Here is an 18213-nt window from a genome sequence, read left to right on the forward strand (position 1 = left end):
TAATATCAGAACCTTAGTTACAACTGATAAGCATGGAAGCCCTACATCAGTCAAACCAGGCTTAAAAGGCAGAAATCACCCAGTTGATGGCTGCAGTCAGTGACTTACAGATGTAACTCAATCAACTCCAGACAGCTCATGCACCAGCTCACCATAAGATAGAATCTACCACATCCTTTTCATTCTTGTTTAGATCTGTCACCAGGACAGAAGATGCCATTATCTTGTCAGTTGGAATCCTGTCTTGGAATACTCCACAGGCCTACAGGAATTAAACTCCTGGCCTTTAACCTTTTACCTTAGTGATGTATTCCCTTGAAATGCTTTATCCCTTGGTATTTCTAGGCAAGCTGATTCATCCAAGCGTGTTCCCGTGGGAATTTATTTTCGTAGTATTACACTACAGTTATTGGCCTGGACACGGGGCAGGCCTACTCCGCCAGCCAAGCTTTTTTTCAGGCATTTTGTCTGGAGGCTTCCAGGCAGAAATAAGATTTTGGGGAAGCAACACCGCATGATATCTTCCTAAACATTATTTTTAAGCCAACATTGAAAGCTGTACAGTAATAGAACATTTGCATAACAGAGGCAAGGCAGGCAAACAGGGAAAGAAGCTGGCATTTTGCTGTTGCATCTAGGGTTGCCATAAGTCTGGACCTCCAAACCGGGACAAATGTAGGACAAAAATTTCAAATGTAGGGAACATTTTTTAAAAAATGGAGGACACACACACACAAAAATGATGGTTTTAAAAAAATGTTAAATTCATGTTTCTTAGGCATGATCAAAATGGAGGACATTTGGACATTATTCCTAGACAGATGGCAGAAATGGACTTTCCCTTTCTGGCCACCCCCCTCCCCCCATTCCAAACAGCGCATTTGGGCATTGAACATGGCTTTACTTAACATGGCCTCTTGCATATTTCAGAGGCTTATTCGATAACCAAACTCTTTGGGTTTCACACTGAATATGCTATGCATTCATACTGAATATGTCAAGGTGGTTTAACAAGAAGTGGGTTTGCCCTCGGATTCAACTGTACTTCTCAGAAGTGTGTACTTGGTCAAGGGACTTTGGTTTTTTTCCACTGCGCATGAGTTTGTAAAAATGAGAGCAACTTACATTGGCCTTGCCACAGAGGCTTGCTGATATCAGTATCACCATTAAAGAACCAAAAACAAACAGAAAATGCACTTTGGAAGGTGACACTCTCTCGGCTTCAGAAACAGTGCCTGCATGCCTCTCAAGCTGACTCATATCGTCATCATCACACTATCATTGTCAAAATAAGGGAGAATCCTGCGTGTGCCCGCGCCCCCCTTCCCACCTCCCTGCCACCCTCCCCCGCCTCCCCATGCGGCCGTACCACCCACCTCCTCCTCCTCCGTTCCAGGCCACGCGGCCACGCGCAGGAGGCACACCGCCTCCTCCTTCGCCTCCTCCTTCGCTTCCTCCATGCGGCCGTGTGGCCTGGAACGGAGGAGGAGGAGGTGGGTGGTGCGGCCACATGGGGAGGCGGGGGAAGGTGGGTTGGCGCCGCGCGGGCCCTGAACCGGGGGCTGGGGGCCAAACCGGACCTGGACCGGGAGTGGGCCCCCAAAAGCAGATTTGTCCCGGGGGCCACCAGGATATGGCATCCCTAGTTGCATCTGACTAAATTCAGTTCAGTTCATTAAAGCTCCTGATAATATTTTTTTTAAAAAATCATCATATGGAATTCTAAGCCAGCAATAGTCTTCAGAGTTAGTTTCCAGGGTCTGAGGCAACTCTTTTCTCTGAAGGTTTTTAGATCTCTTTCCTGTAGTATTTGGTACCTTTCAGAGCATCTGAGCAAAGAATGACAATTCCTCATGGTGCATAGATGATGCCAGTAATGGAATTCAGGCTTTGAACTATGCATTTTATAGTGTGAGTTTGGGACCTCCTGCTATATTGTGTGACGTTTGAATATGTGTTGGAAAATGTCCCCATTCAGACTAACTTGGTCTTTCCAGAAGCCATCCATCCAGCAGTAAAGTCCATTGAACTTAGTGGTACATTCTCCTGAGTAGACTTGTAAAATGGACAAATTTACTGAGGGCTTTTCACATTACACAAGTATAGTACTTTGTTGTTGTTCTGTGCTTTTGTGTAATTTCTGACATGGCAACCCTAAGGAAAACCTATAATAATAGGGTTTTCCTGGCAAGACTTGTTTAGAGGGAGCTTGCCTTTGCCTGCCTCTGAGGTTGAGAGAGTGTGACTTGCCCAAGTTCGCCCAGTGAATTTCCATGACTGAGTGTGGATTTGAATCCTGGTCTCCAGTGTTGTAGTCCAATGTTCAGAATACTACACCATGCTGGCTTTCCAATTATAGTACTGTGATTCCACTTTAACTAACATGTTTCAGTTTATGGATCTCTTTAGGAGAAAGGGTGGCTTTTTTTAACCCCCAAAAGGAGTGGATCTTATCAGCTCCTTTTTGAAGTGGAATCTGGTTGGATTGGGGCTGGGCATCTGTTTGCCCTGACCCCAATCCAGCCTAAAAGGGGCGGGTCTAAACCACCTCTTTTGGGCTGTCTGTATCCCCCCTATATTTCTATACCACTTTATAGTGCTAAACACTCTCTAAGCAGTTTATAATGTGTGAGCCAATTGCCCCCAACAAGCTGAGTACTCATTTTACCAATCTATGAAAGGATGGAGGCCTGAATCGACCCTTCTGGGATTGAACTCACAACATTGCGGCTGCAGTACCAGCATATAACCACTGCGCCACCAGGGTTTCATAACAAGCAGAGCACTCAGTATCTGCTTCACAAATGTGCATACATATGTACATATATGCATGTGTGCTCCCCCCATCCCACGTTTGTAGATCATAGATACACACAGTTGCAAAGGATTTCAAATGACATCTAGTCCAAACATCTCATGATTATGCAGCATATCCACAGATAAATTATGCTTCATTCTCACAGAAAATCATTTTGTAAGTTCCAAGTGCTGTCTTTTGTCTCTTGTTTGTTCAGGACTGTAGGCATGGATTGGAATTTCTCTCTCTTGCACACTGAGGCACTGAAAATTATTCACATCTTGTTGTGCAAATTTAATTTTTAAAAATGTAAGAATTTCATGGGGGCAAAATTCTTATTCGTCCTCATCACTACATCCCTACACTGGACAAAGTGAGTCTTTGATCTAATCCAGCACAGCTCCGCTTACAATAATAATAAAATAAATGTCTGGTCAGGTACAATTGGTCGGAATTTATGTACTGCATGCTTACACAGCCTCTGAAGAACCCCCCCCCCCAAATAAAACTTGTTCAAAATGTATCTTGTTTGTGTATTATACTTCTTCATTGTTCTCTATTTTAGATTAGCTGTGACAACAATCTCTGATTCTCAGTGCAGTTAATTGTATATGCATATACAATTTGTCAAATGCCTTGTCTGCACAGACCCAAAGCTGCCCACCCCTCACAATTTTGACATTATCCTAGTTGGATGATGTATAGCACAAATCTTGGTTGTGGTACAAGCAGTCTGAATGACATCTGGTATATTCTGCACCAGAAAACAGTTTTTTAAAATATACCTTTTACTTCAGACCTTCCAGGAATATCTGGAACCCTCTGTTCCTATGCCACTGTGACTGTCTGCCCCTGGAATATCCTGGCTCATGCTGACATAGCCAATGTCTAGTTTGTATGTTAGTTGAGAATACTTTGGATGATAGTACAGTATAAAAAAAAATCTTAGAGTCATTGAGTGCCCAACGGGAATGTTACTGTTCCATAATGTTCCGTTGTTACCATAATGTTAAGTATATGTATTTTTGTTAAGAGCATTTTCTTTTAAACTACAGGTAAATATATTTCTCTATACCTAGTGCATCTGATGAGTATGCAGAGGTCATTGTAAGATGAACAAACCATGTTCAGAGACATAGCTGTGTTAGTCTGGATCTGTAAGCAAAGGAACCTTGTGGCACCTTGAAGACTGAGAGAAAGACATTGGTAGCACAAGCTTTCACAGACTAAATCTACTTCATCAGATGCATAGAACAAAGCATGAAGTAGACTAAGGGGCTGTACAGACTGGTACAATGAGCTGGTTTGGGGTGGAGTGGGGGAATGATGACCGCATGGCACCTACCCTGACTCCACCCCAAAAGTGGCGTCCTGTTGCCCACCCGCCCAGACAGCGGGTGGTTTCATGACTTTTCTTCAGTGCAGTGTTTAGACACACTGCACTGAAAAAACAACAGCAGCAAGGGTGGCTTTTTTCCACCCCCAAAAGGAGTGGCATTTTGCTGCTTCTTTTGGGGTTGGAAAAATGCCGGATCAGGGCTACAGCTTGTGGTTGCTGCAGCCCAGATCTGGTGAACAAAGGGGCAGCAGCAAATCGCTCTATCAGGTAGTCTGTTTAACCCCTTAGTCTACAAAACTTGTGCTACCAACATCTTTCTCTCCGTTAGTCTCAAGGGTGCTACAAGATTCCTTTGCATACATGTCAGAAGTGCCAGTGTGGAAATGAGCTAAATGTAATTGTGTGGGTAGAATATCTTGGATTCAGCACTTCAAGAAGAGAAGATGTCCCCCTCCCCTCAGCTCTGATTTCACAGCATAAGGATGAATAGTTGTTTATGTAAATAAATCTATTGTGAAATTAACAGAAAGGCAGATATAATTACTGTAAGGAACTACACAGTCTGTTTTGGAGTAGGGTTTATCTTCTCATTTATCCAGTCCACATATCTGGTGACTTTCGTATAAACCCCAGGCTTTCCAGCCTTGCTACAGCCATCACCCCAACTGATAATACCATACAGGTAAGAAATTCCATCCTTTATACAGGCAAGTGGTCCTCCAGAATCTCCCTGTTTTAAAGATAAAGAAATAAAGTGAAATTTAACAGCAAAATTATTTTACTACATATTTTAAATCAAATTTTAAAATACTGATTGGTTACATATGTCCTGAGTAGGAGGGATTGTGTAGGGTGGGAACTCAGCCAGGGACGCAGCCAGGATTTTGGGAAGGGGGGGGGGTCAAGACTACGTGCCACCATTTTGAGAGGCTAAGAGCCCCCCCCCCCCCCGAGACACAAAAAGAGGGTTGAGTGTTTACCCTCGACACCTCGATGGCACCATTTTAACTTTAACAAACTGGATTAATTTTTCAGTGCAGATGCAACTGAAGGTATTTACTCTCCGAGTTCTCAGTGGTTTTGATGGAGGGGAGGAGGGGGGAGGAAGGAGCTTGAACGCCCTCAGGGCCTGTAAGGGGGGGTCCGGGGGGGGTCCCCTTGGCTATGTCCCTGACTCAGCCATCTTCCACAGGATAGACATTCCCTCTTTGTTGCTCCACCTGAAGATATTAATCATAAATGGGTGAGAAGGGACACCAGAAAGAGCTTTAAATCTAAGCCTTCAGATGTAAAGGATACTGAAAATCCATGTTGTGAAGAGTGATGTGGACCAAGACAACCTTTGTTTCCTGGAACTGGATAAGCTTGCATAGCTAGGAGGTAGTTGGGGTGAATGCAAGGAGAATGCATTGACTTCTGTTATGGATTAGCCCACTCTGGACAAAGGTCACAGCTATGAGAGAGCACTATGATGTTAAATAAGCTCAAAGGTGTTTTGTCAGTAAGGGAGACTTTCACAATGGGTTTTTCAAATGACAATCTCTGGGCTCATCATAAGCGCAACAAAGTCGTACAAGAGATTTTGAACACCTCCCATAAATCACTAGAAAAACATAAATAAAGTTGGGGACAATGATTATCCAGGTCAGTTAACTTGGGTATTTTGTTTCTATGGGATCAAAGTCGCTCATTGTTTTCCTTTTATGGCCATGCTTTTAACTATTTTTATTTCTGCTATTAATTTTATTTTATTTTTAATTTTTGTATGATATGAATTTGGAAGTTGTATTTACAAGCCACCTTAAGTCCTGAACTTGGGAAAAAGCATGATATAAACAACAACAACAACCTATGCTGAATCAGATTCTGCTTCTATGATCCAGAACACACTTCAGAAATAGTCTAGTTTGAGATCGCTTTTACTGTCCTGGGTCAATGCTAGGGAATTCTGGGAATTGTCAGACTTTTAGATTTCTCTGTCAGAGAGCTCTGCTGCTCCAACAAACTACAATTCCCAGGATTCCTTAGCACTGACCCAGGGCAGTTAAACCAGTCTCAAACTGGATTATTTCTGCAGTGTGTTTTGGACCTATGTTTATTACCTGGGGGAGAGTGTCTGCTTTTTGTGGGTTTTTGATGTCCCCCTCAAAGACTCTCCTTTCAGTCCCTCCTTCTAAGTGTTATTCTATTATGAGAGGCTTTTAAGAATTGACTATGTAATGTGCTGTTCTTTTTTCATTTTTCTTTTTGTCAACTGTAACTTATACAACATCTTACTAAAGTTTAAAAAATCTGTAAGCTATGTATAAAGAGACTTCAGATCATTTGTGTTCCCATTACAGGCCATCCGATTTTTGGCAATCTGTTTGAATGGATGGAACAAAAATAGTTTGGTTTCCCTTGGTTAGGCAATTACAAATTCATGATGTAATATTTGTATGTATATACAATTGTTGGATTAGATCTACTATATCCACTATGGTTCTTTAATTTCTATTTACCACAGTTCCCTCTACTTGTTGTTCCAATGAGGTTCTGCCTATTATTAGATGTCCTGTCTTCTGCTTCCTTAGTTGCATTATGCACCACCTGCCACTGTTCTGAATGCACCACCAGGTTTGGCTATAAACCCACACATCCCTTCTGAAAATGACATATAAGCTTCACAATGTATAAAGACTCATAGAAACATAGTTGGAAGAGACCTCAAGGGCCATCCAGTTCATCCCCGTGCCATCCAGGAAAACACAATCAAATAATCACTGACAGAAGGCTATCCAGCCTCTGTTAAAGAACCTCCAAAGAAGGAGACTCTACCACTTTCCAAGGAAGTGTGTTCCACTATCAAACAGCTTTTACTGTCAGGAACTTCTTCCTGATGTTGAGGTGGAATCTCTTTTTCTGTAGTTTGAATCCTTTGTTCTGGGCCCTATTCTCTGGAGCAGCAGAAAACATGCTTGCTCCAGCCTCAATATGACAACCTTTCAAATATTTAAACAAGGCTCTTAATCTTCTCTTCTCCAGGTTAAACATACACAGCTCCCTAAGTTTCTCCTCACAGGGCATGGTTCCCAGACCTTATCTTTGTGACACGGAAACCAGACAGCACTTCAATATTTCTGAAGTATTTCTATAAAATAATTAGATGTTTCACTGCCAGTTATAACATATTGTACTAACTATCATACTGAAGGAACCTTGCAATTAGATGTTTCACTGCCAATATTCCCCTGGGTGTTAGTGGCTTGATAAAAGGCTATGACCCGATACAGCCTTTTGCCTGAAATAAGAGACTATTGAAGACATAAAGGCTTTCAATACAATAAAAAGGTAAATGTTTCCCCTTTGAAAAGGCTGTCATGTATGGCTGTAGGGGGTGGTGCTCATTTCCTTTACTAAGCTGAGAGAGCCAGCATTGTTAAAGACAATTCACTGATCATGCTGCCAGCATGACTGCACAGAACACTGTTACCTTCTTACCAAAATGGTACCTATTTATCTACTTGCACTTTTACATGCTTTTGAACTATTAGGTTGGCAGAAGCTGTGAGTGGTGATGGCAGTCCACCCTGTCACATGGCACTTGGGCCTCGACTAGGGTTGCCATAATTGTCCACTTTTACCAGGGACAAAAAGTGGAACAAATTCAAGACCAAACTGTAGGACAACTGCAGGACAAAACTCAGCCCAAAATGTAGGACATTGAAGAAAAATGGTGGACCTTAAATGTCCTACATTTTGAGCTGAGTTTTGTCCTGCAGTTGCCCTACAGTTTGGTCTTGAATTTGTCCTACATTTTGTCCCTGGTAAAAGTGGACAATTATGGCAGCCCTAGCCTCGACCTGCCAACCTTGCAATCGTCAAAGTCAGCCTTAACCACTGAGCCATCACATACCCTTTCAATACAACAGAACTGTTTCAATACCCCTGTTGGTTGTGGGTAGGCAGGCAAGGGCTCAAACCAACAGACAACTGATGCAGTAAAGCAGTATCAGATTCTTAAAGCAACAAATACACTTGGAGTTCCTCTCACCCTGGCTTCTTATTTCTAGCCACTATCCAGGAGACTTGTACAATATGCCTACTTTTTATATCTAATGTTAGGCTTGCATAATTTATAACTCATTTAATAATTGACATTTCTATGCTACATGCTACATAATTGACAGCCTATGCTACATACAAGCAAATTGTTATGCATTCCTCAAAACAGAAAATAGTAGCAATTAAAAAGAAAATTCAGACATCTCCAAATACAGTGGTATCCACTGGGGTTTGGTTTCAGGATTCCCCACGGATACCAAAATCTATGAATGCTCAAGTCCCATTATATATAATGGTTAGGTAAAATGGTGTCCCTTATATGATGGGCAAAATTAAGGTTTGGTTTTTGGAATTTATATTTTTTAAAAATATTTTCATACCATGGATGGTTGAATCTGTGGATAAAGAAGCCACGGAGACAGAGGGTTTAGTGTATTCTTGATGATTCAAAAACTGGTTTTTGCTTCAGGTCTAATATATAACATAACTAGCATTTGAGAAGATTGAGAAGATTTGAGAATAGGCAAATGGAATCAAATTGTTTGTGGTTAACTGCCTTTGAGTCTCAAATTAATCATTATCAAATTAATCAAATTAGCGAATTAAAACATTTTGCTATAATGTTTGATTGCAAACTTACTCATTCTACTGTCGATCACGCTCACATCAAAAAGCAGAAATTTAGTATGTAATATTACCTGACAAGCATCTGATTTGCCATCAAGAAAACCAGCACAAAACATATTTTCAGTAATTTCAGATCCATAAACATCATAGTTTTGACATTTGTAATCAGGAATTAGTGGGACTGAGGCTTCTTGAATAACATGAGAATAGGTGGATGAATCTGTTAAAATAAAGCATATAATAAACAATTCAATGTAGTTGTAATAGTTACTACAGTTATAACATACTGTACTAACTATCGTACTGAAGGAACATTTTAGATGCTTTTAAGAAACAGGGCTTTAATGTTTAGTTATGTGCTTAAACATTTAACAGTACACAGTTCCTATTGACTTTTGATCATTCATAGGGCCATCCCAGAGAAAGTGATCCAGAAATGGGGTACAGGATCATCAACCAAAATGCTTCCCCAGGTCAGCATATCCTAATCTTAATACCACTGCCTGGTAATCTTAAATTCCTTTTGAAAAGATCAGAGGAAAGAAACTGCACTCTCACTAAACAGTTTTTCCACCTGGATTTTTACTAGAAACTATTTGATAATTAAACAACTACTGTGATTTTTAAAGTCAGTGCTGCATATCTACTGGAAAGATGAAGTAGGCATCTCAAGCCAAAAGCTGCCAATTTCCTACTTTCACTGTACTGGAAAGGCGCTTGCTGCTTAGGAAAGCTGCTTTTTGCTTCAGCCTTCCATGTTTTCAGAGGTGACAGCTGTCAAAGAGTTCCTCTTCAAATAAAGGCCTGTGGTGCCCAGCTGGGGCAAATCATCCTGGCTGTCTTCCTCCAAATGGGTCTCCTCCAGGTCAGACAGCATCCTCCTTCTGTGGAATTGCACTCAGTGTGCTAGCCAGTTTTGGAAGCTTATCGCATCGCGTTCCGAGAACGTTATTGGAACCCGATTGGAACAGAACACTTTTAACTTTACCGCACGTTTATGTCCCCATCGGGTTCCCATCGCGTTCTACATACCCCTCAAAGCGTTCCATATGTGTTCCTCGGAGGGAACGGATGAGAAAGTGATCCAAGCTTGTGGAAACGTTTTTAAAACGGTCCAAGAAATGTGAGAGCGGTAATGTAACCGTTCTTACTTCCGTTCTCATGATCTGCCTTGTTTTGATTGGCTGAACGGACTTCCCTCCCTGCATTCCTCCCCATTCCTAGAGCGTCGGTTTTCTTGCTCTCCCTGGGACTCATCGAGTAAAATAAATAGAGAAAAAAAATCAAGCCCCACCATTTGTGAGGGCTATGTGTAGATAGATGTGTGTATAATTATGGTATTATATATATGTATATGGAAAACTCTCTCTCTCTCTCGCTCTGTCTCTATCTCTATATATATACATACATATGTATATACAACATATATATATATATATATATATATATATATATATATATAAGAAACATGTGAAATATGTAATAAATAGAAAACATGTTTTATACACACACACACACACATATATAAATGACATCTATATAGATTAGTAATATCAATGTTTGTATATATAGATAACTGGCAATATATATGTATATTTATATATTATATCTGTATTACATATATATGTATATGTGTGTATGTGTAATATATTATATATATGTGTGTGTGTGTGTGTGTGTGTAATATATATATTATGTATATATTACATATTTATGTGTGTGTGTGTGTGTTTGTCTATATGTGTATATAAAAAATCAAGGCAGTGTTTGAAAACAATTTTTTTCTGGGAAATCCTTTCCTTCTGTGCATGTGGTACTCATGGACAATAATACACTGTATGTCATCTTTATGTATGGTCATAAAGATGATTGTAGTAGTTTTTTTGCATTAATGATTAGTTGTCACAATACATGATGGACGAGATAATAAATAAAACAATGTGGTTGAGGTATCATTTCAGTAATAATGGGCCAAAACTTAGTACTGCAGCAAATAGGTCCAATACGATCAAAAGCTGTATTACTGGTATGTTGTACGTGGTGAGTAAAATATGTAAAGTGTTGATGATTGTTGACTTCTTATCTTGCACCTTTCTTAGATTTTCATGTCATCCATAATATGTAACCTTATCTTAGCAGTTAAAAAGATCCTGACATGGAGCTTTTTTTTAGGAAAGTGAAATTAACTAAATTTATCACAACAATCCTCAAGATGAATTGTGTGTTAATGGATGGTCATGACCACGGTATTCCCTGATGACATGGATCAGAATACTATGCTTTCATTGTAAAAATGGAGTTTTTTGCATGTCGAGGAGGTAATATAATAATGTAAGGTTGAAAAAACATGAGCCAGCAGAGGCTGGTTACAACAAAATTGTATGGGGACGTTATATTTTGTGTCTTTTTAATTCTTTCTTCACATCCATAATGAAGCATTTTCTAGCATCATGGAGTAGGAAGAGTCCACAAGGGCCATCCAGTCCAACACCATGCCATGCAGGAAATCACAATCAAAGCAATCCTGACACATGGCCATCCAGTCTCTGTGGGAAGACAAAAAGAGTTTCTTTGGGCATGCGGAAATTGGATATCCACATTTCATTATCCCAATTTTGGAGGACTTCTGTGCTCCACCAGTTGGAATGCTCGCGGGGTCTCACCCACCAGCGAGGGATGCGAGGCCAGGTGGACATCCATGCGAGACAAGTGGTAATATTTACATTTCCACTGCCAGCTAAAATTAACAATTTTCTTAAAGCAGCTTTTCGTCGCTTCAAGAGAAATAGAGTTTTTGCAGTGTGACTTCTTCTCCTCCGTCTTTGCTCTTCATCAATCTTTATAATACTGCACAGTAGCTCCAAAAACACTTCCTTAGACGCCAACTTTACACCCCACAAAAGGTCACCCGATTCAGTTCCGGGTGAAAAGGAACAGTAGAGTGATTACGTCATCATTACAAGGTCCTCCGAAATAAATACGCATGCGCGAATATTGAAACGTTCTCATACTTATCACGCTTCCTATAAGGACAAATGCGGTAAATTGTGTTCCCGTTACGTTCTCGGAACGCTTTACATTTTCGAATGCGATAATATCCGTTCCCATAATGTTACATCTTGAAACGTTTTGGGAACAGAATAGAAACGTTTCAGGCACTGATGCGATAACCTTCTTGGTTTCCCCCCCTACCAGTGTCAAAACAGAGGTGGAACCAGTCATGAAGGACTGCTGTGCTGTCACCAACACTGTTGCAACCAGGAAGAGATGCCTTCTGATCTTGTGGCTCTATATAGAACCATGTCCAGTTTTCCACACTCCTTATTGTGGCTGGCAGAGTTACTTCCTGCCTGGCTCTCAAACCTGATGGAGACAGGTTATTGTGATGGAAAGGGTGACAGGGCTGTTATTACAATGAGGAGTGGGCACTACAACTGGCTCTGTATAGAGTTGCATGTTGCTGCTTCCTGGAATGGAACCTCTGCTAATGTGAGGGAGCAGCTTCTATCTAGAGAATCATAGAATCATAGAGATATGAAGGTCTGGAAAAAAATCCAGAATCCCCCCCCCCTTTTCCCTTTTTTGGTTTTTTCCCCATTTTTTTAATTGAAAAAAGGAAGAAAATTGATTATGTAAAGTTTTATTTTAGCATGATGAATAAAATCTTTAAGATGAGGTGTTCAGATATTCTCCAAATCATTTCTAAAAACTATGTGCAGTATCAGATTATTTTAATTTCAGTGCACTAAGTGAGGGCAAGCAAGTCCTAGGTTACAAACTAGATTCTCCAAAGCAATGCTTTCCAAAGCACAGGAAAGAAGTATGGCAACAAAAAGGACCTGAATAATTTTAAAAGGTAAGCATTTAAATTTATCTCATTTCAGAAAACTGAACCAGATTTTAGCTACATTAGTTTATCTTTATAATCTTTATGTAAATAATGGTTTAATTACTATTAATCTGGTTCTTTACTTCCCCCACCCCCAACCATAATTTAGTATTTCCTTGCAAGTTAGCCACTACATTATTTTTCTTTTCTATTCCCCTCAGGAAAGTGGTGAGACCAACATCCAGCATATGGAGGCATTTTCACATTACAAGTTCTTCTGAGAAGAAGAAAAATGTAACTAGCAAATACAGTGGACCTTTATTATATGCTGGGGTTTGTTTCCAAGATCCCCCGTGGATAACAAAATCCGTGGATGCTCAAGTCCCATTAAATATAATGACATAGCAAAATGATGTCCCTTATAAAAAATGGAAAATCAAATTTTCCTATTTGAAATTTATACTTTTTTGAACATTTTCAAACTGTGGATGCTTGAATCCGTGTATAAAAAATCTGTGTATAAGAAGGGCCAACTGTACTGTCAGATGAAATATACATTTCCAAATGTGATGAGGATGAGAGAACACATTCTTATATGTAACATATGTCCTGTAGATATTAAAAATACTTCATGGATCTATATGAAGTCTAGGAACCTAATGATGAAAGTGCACATAGCATTCATCCTTCTCATTCAAAAAGTCCTCTTCCTGATCCATCTGTAACATCAGCAGCATCACAAAGTATTGTCCCAACCAAAGCATCTTCAGGTAAATAAATATTGAAAACAACTGTATTAAAAACCCTCAGTAACTTCATTAGGAGACAAGATAATGTCTGAAGATCAGGAAAAAATGATCAAGCTCTTGCGGGAGCAACAGAGTGGGCCCTTGGTGTTTGCTGCGGTTTGGTTCCAGGATCCTCTCATGGACACCAAAATTCATGGATGTTAAAGTGACATTAAATACAATGGCATAGTAAAATGTTGCCCCTCATATAAAATGGCAAAGTTAAGGTTTGCTTTTTGGAATTTATATATATTTTTGATTATTTTCAAGCCATGGATGCTGGAATTCATGGATATATAGAGGGCAGACTGTATATTATTCTGGAACGCCATTTTCAGTAACTGAAAATACATACTGTCAGGAAGCTATGAAATTATTAAGACCATCATACCATTTGCCCAGCAGACAATCTGAGTAAGCCTCTTTTGGAGTCAGAATACGAACATGTAATGGAATTTGTGCAAGGAAAAATCAGTGAAGCACTGCATCTTGCACTACTCACAGACAGATGGACAAATGTGAAAGGAGAAGGAATTTTTGTTTTGTTAGTTCTTTGCAGGACTTTCCTTTCTACACCTATTTCTATTTCTTTTCCATACATTCCAATTAACTAGTTACTCTTATTTTGGGGGCGGTACCTAGAACAAAACACTGTATCCCAGAAGTAGGACTGAATGGAGGAAATCATTATACACTTCACTGTGTTATCACACTTAATTTCTGTTATAGTCTGTTGTAAAATTCTGATACCCCTTTTTTAAAAATAATAATAGTAATAATCATACAGCTGTTTTTTCTGGCTTTCAATCATCCTTGTCAGCAAGTCAACATGAAGATGTATTTTTTTAATCAGAGAACTGCATCACAAAGTTTGTAGAAATGTGAAAACCAAAGGTTTTGACCCAACTCACATATTGAACCATCTCATATTAAAATATGAACAAAATAAATGTCTTCCTATCACAAGATATTGTGACAAATATCACAAGATATTTGTGGGGAAATTATCTTGCATTTAAAAATGAATGTCACTTATGGTCAACTTAGAAAAGTTGGAGCAAAACCTATCAGGCACAGAATTAGAATTCTTATTGACTAACTTTTATATTATTGCTGTATTTGGTTTTAATCTTATATTATGGGCTGCTTTGGGTCCCATACTGGAAGGAAGTAGGAATATAAACCAAACAAACAACACAAATATAACATTGACAACAGCCCCATTTTCAGCAAAGCAGATCCAAACTGGAGAGAAAATTGGATAACTAAGGGATGGTGTACATATTGCCTCTACCATAGTAGGAGTCCCATTGGACATGGAATTTATTATACTGGTAAATCAATGACGTAAAGACTTGATATATTGTATATAGCTCATTATGATTGTTCTAATGTGCAGTTAGAATTATGGCTTAGGCCTGGTACAAATGGGTCCTAAACAATGCCCTCGTCATGTGCTAGGGTTGCCTAGGGGCGGAGTGCCCACATGCCCCGCAACCCTAGCACATGATGGTGCGTGTAGCGATGACATCGCTGCTGCACTGCATCCAAATGGAGCCGTGCAGAAGCGATGTGTTTGCGCAGACATAGGCTGCTTGTGGCAGCGCAAAAAGGAGCCACTTTTTAGTGTTCCTTTTTTACTGCGCAGCAGTGCTGCACAATTTGTTTGCTGTGGTGCTGCTCCACAGCAATGAAAGGTGGCCCCAGCCCGCCCTTTTGGGCTCATTTGTACCAGGCCTATGTCACTTATTAGTTTCATTGCTACACATAACAAAAGTTATCATCTAACTTACTTTCATGCAAGTGTCCCCATCCAGCAATTTGGCATTTGTAATTATCTGGGAATGACATTCCATTTTCTGGGAGGCAGATTGGTTGAACAAACTGGGACTTCACTGCACAACGCTGTTTGGACTTCTTGAGTTTAATTAAAACTGAAAAAAGAGAGACAGAGAGAGAAAGAGAGAAAGAGAGAGCGAGAGAGACAGAGAGAGAAGTTCAGCTCTTCAGGACTTGGGAAAGTGCAGCCTATAGATCACATGCCGACTTGGAGGAGATCCAGCAGGAGCCCCTAGACCCCTCTTTTGTGGCTCTTGAGGCCTCCCATCAGGTCTTAAACACTCATTTTTAAAAACCCTTCACTGTCAGCATGATTTGGGAGCAATTTTGCCTGAAAACCATGCAGAAATCCCACAAAATGTACAAACATGAGCAAAAACATCCCCCCAATCACCCAACACCCCCATATACCTACATTTTCATACTTCTCCAAATGGCAACTGGAAGTGAATCAATGTCACTTTCAAACGCCATTTTGAGAGGAACTCTGATGAAAACTAAGGTATTTGAAAAGGCTGAAAGGAGGGTGCAGCATTGCCCACCGTTGAGCTAAATGATGTTACTGGGGAGCTTCAGAAATGGCGACTGACATTTTGTGTGCTTATGGGTTTATTTAGCATTACCTTCCTGATACATTGGTTCCAAAATCCATTTACTTCTGGAAGTTGTAGCCTGAAAAGCTGCTGGGAAGAAGCTTAAGGTGTGGGAGCCCTATGTTAAAATCCTGTTGGTGACATACAGTCCCACACTGTATGCTAATGTGCTTTTTTTAATCACTGCAGTAGATGATATGTAATATCACCTTGAATTATTCCTGCATGTCCTGTGTCCACATGGCCAATCAGTGTCCAGAACAGAGAGCTCTAGAGCACCCTCCATCATCAGTCATGCATAGATACAGGAATGGTTGTAACTTTTCTGGACTTGCAGCACTTTCACTCTTTATATTTTGTTTGCATGCTGGACAACTGTGTTGGACTATGCAGGTAGCAAGATACAAAACTTTATAAAGAAAGAAGGAACTTCCTAGAGTGTTCTATTTAAGCCTCAGCACTCCAGAATTTCTTTTCTTTGTTATGACCCATCATTAATGAATTTGGATCCAGCAATCTCTTTCCACCCTTTGTTTCAAATAGCCATGGTGCTAAGGCAGACTTTTTCCTTCCTCCTTGGTTTCTCTTCTTCTGGTGTGTTCCACCTCTGAAAATAAATCTGGGACAGTGGTGTCACTAGGGAGTGTGTGTGGGGAGTGAGGACTGCACTGGGTGACATCCCAGAAGAGGGATGTCACCTGGTTGAGTGTCCCTCACCTCTCTGCTAAGCGACATTGCACATGGCAGGGAGGGAGGGACCAAGGGCACCCTTTCCTCCCTGCCTAGTGTAGCTTTACTTGCATATAAAGCAATGCCAGGCAAGGCAACAGAGGCTCAGGGCATCCTTTCCTCCCTGCCTGGTGCATCTTTACTCATGTGTAAAGCCATGCTGGGCAGGGAGGAGAATGTGTGCCCTTTTGGCCCCGCCTCCCGAAGCCCTGCCCCAAAGACCCCACCGCACTGGGTGACACTGATTTGGGGACTGGCATGGCATGTACTATTGCTATTAAAACATAAGTGAAGAGTTTCAAAATGGTGAGTTGTTATCATATGTGATGAATCGGGGGGAATGTGATTTTCTGTAAAATCAGTACTTCAGTAGGTGGAAAAAAGTAGATGACCCTGCAATTATCTGTCTGTTTTAAATTGTATTGTAATTACTTTCCTACCTATACATTTTAATGTGACCAAAAATTCTGTATATGTTTAATACTTGCTAATAAGTTAGAATTTTTAGAATTTTTCTATCTGATATGCATACTCGGTAATTGTTTCTGTTACGAAATGAGATTAAAAAAACCCCAGTAATGATCAAAAGCATATTTAATAATTATGGTACATAAGAATGATGCAAGAATTTCCATTTGTCTTATTACTTTTATGTTTGATCTCTTCAAAAATTGAAAACATATTATTTCATATATTTTATACATTTAATGATGGATCAAAGGCTCAGTACATTATCAGACCAGCCTGTTGTCCTACCAGGCTGCCACAATACTGCTAATTTAAGAATGGATGTATACCAGTTTAGTATAATTTCTTGCCACACTTTTCCTTACAATAACACTTTGGTGATCCATGGTCATGTGACCTGTTTTCTGCTATGCCAGACTGGCACATGAGAGGCACAGCAGAGGGTGGAAGATGAGCAGGAGGTAAAGTGGAGACCTAAGGCTGCTGGAAGTGGCAGCAATGGCAGCTGAGAAGGTGCAAGTGGACATGGCTGGCAGTAGGATTGCCACACGCAGCTGGCAAGGGTGACTCTGGGTCAGCAGCCCTCTATATGGTGCCTTCGAGTTGTACATTTGGCTCCACTGCTGTCACCACCGCAGGTCCTCCACACAGCAGCCCCGCACTTCAAGGGGACTAGTGATGGCAGTTGCCAACATATTCCCAGAGCTGGCTGCTGTGTTAACATATTTTGGGATGGGGTGGGACAGGGGTTGCAGCAGTCAACCACCACCAAAAGTCATCCAGGGTTGCTCCCCCTTCCAGCCCCTGAAGCACATTCACACAGCAGCTGGCTAGAGAAAGAGCTAGAGAAAGGTAATGTTTAGGCGGAATCTCTTTTCCTGTAGGTTGAATCCGTTTATCTGTGTCCTACATCAAAAACGCACTTAAAAAAATAATCCAGTTTGAGACCACTTTAACTGACCTGGCCCAGTGCTACAGAATTCTGGGAACTGTAGTTTTCTGAGACATTTAGCCTTTGTCAGAGAGCCCTGCTGCCACAATAAACTATAATTCCCAGAATTCCCTAGCACTGACTCAGGGCAATTAAAGCAGTTTCAGACTGGATTATTTCTGCAGTGTGTTTTGGACCCTATTCTCTGAAGCATCAGAAAACAAGGTTT

At 40.5% G+C, this 18213-nt stretch overlaps 1 protein-coding gene across 3 annotated transcripts in view; it reads right to left on the reverse strand.

The window, feature by feature from the left end:
* Window positions 1-4626: 4626 nt before the first annotated feature.
* LOC149280659 (hepatocyte growth factor activator serine protease-like) overlaps window positions 4627-18213 on the reverse strand; it is a 43075-nt gene continuing 29488 nt past the window's right edge. For all 3 annotated transcript variants that reach the window (XM_089500225.1, XM_089500226.1, XM_089500224.1), the window contains 3 exons: window positions 15218-15358; window positions 8879-9027; window positions 4627-4866 (listed from right to left, as the gene is read on the reverse strand). In XM_089500225.1, the coding sequence (XP_089356351.1) occupies window positions 4690-4866; window positions 8879-9027; window positions 15218-15358 (467 nt within the window). In that variant the 3' untranslated portion in view covers window positions 4627-4689. The remainder of the gene's footprint in view (window positions 4867-8878; window positions 9028-15217; window positions 15359-18213) is intronic.

This window comes from Sceloporus occidentalis, unplaced genomic scaffold (assembly GCF_023333645.1).
Source record: "Sceloporus occidentalis isolate IW3139 unplaced genomic scaffold, rSceOcc1.0.p SCAF_150, whole genome shotgun sequence".
NCBI lineage: Eukaryota > Metazoa > Chordata > Lepidosauria > Squamata > Phrynosomatidae > Sceloporus > Sceloporus occidentalis.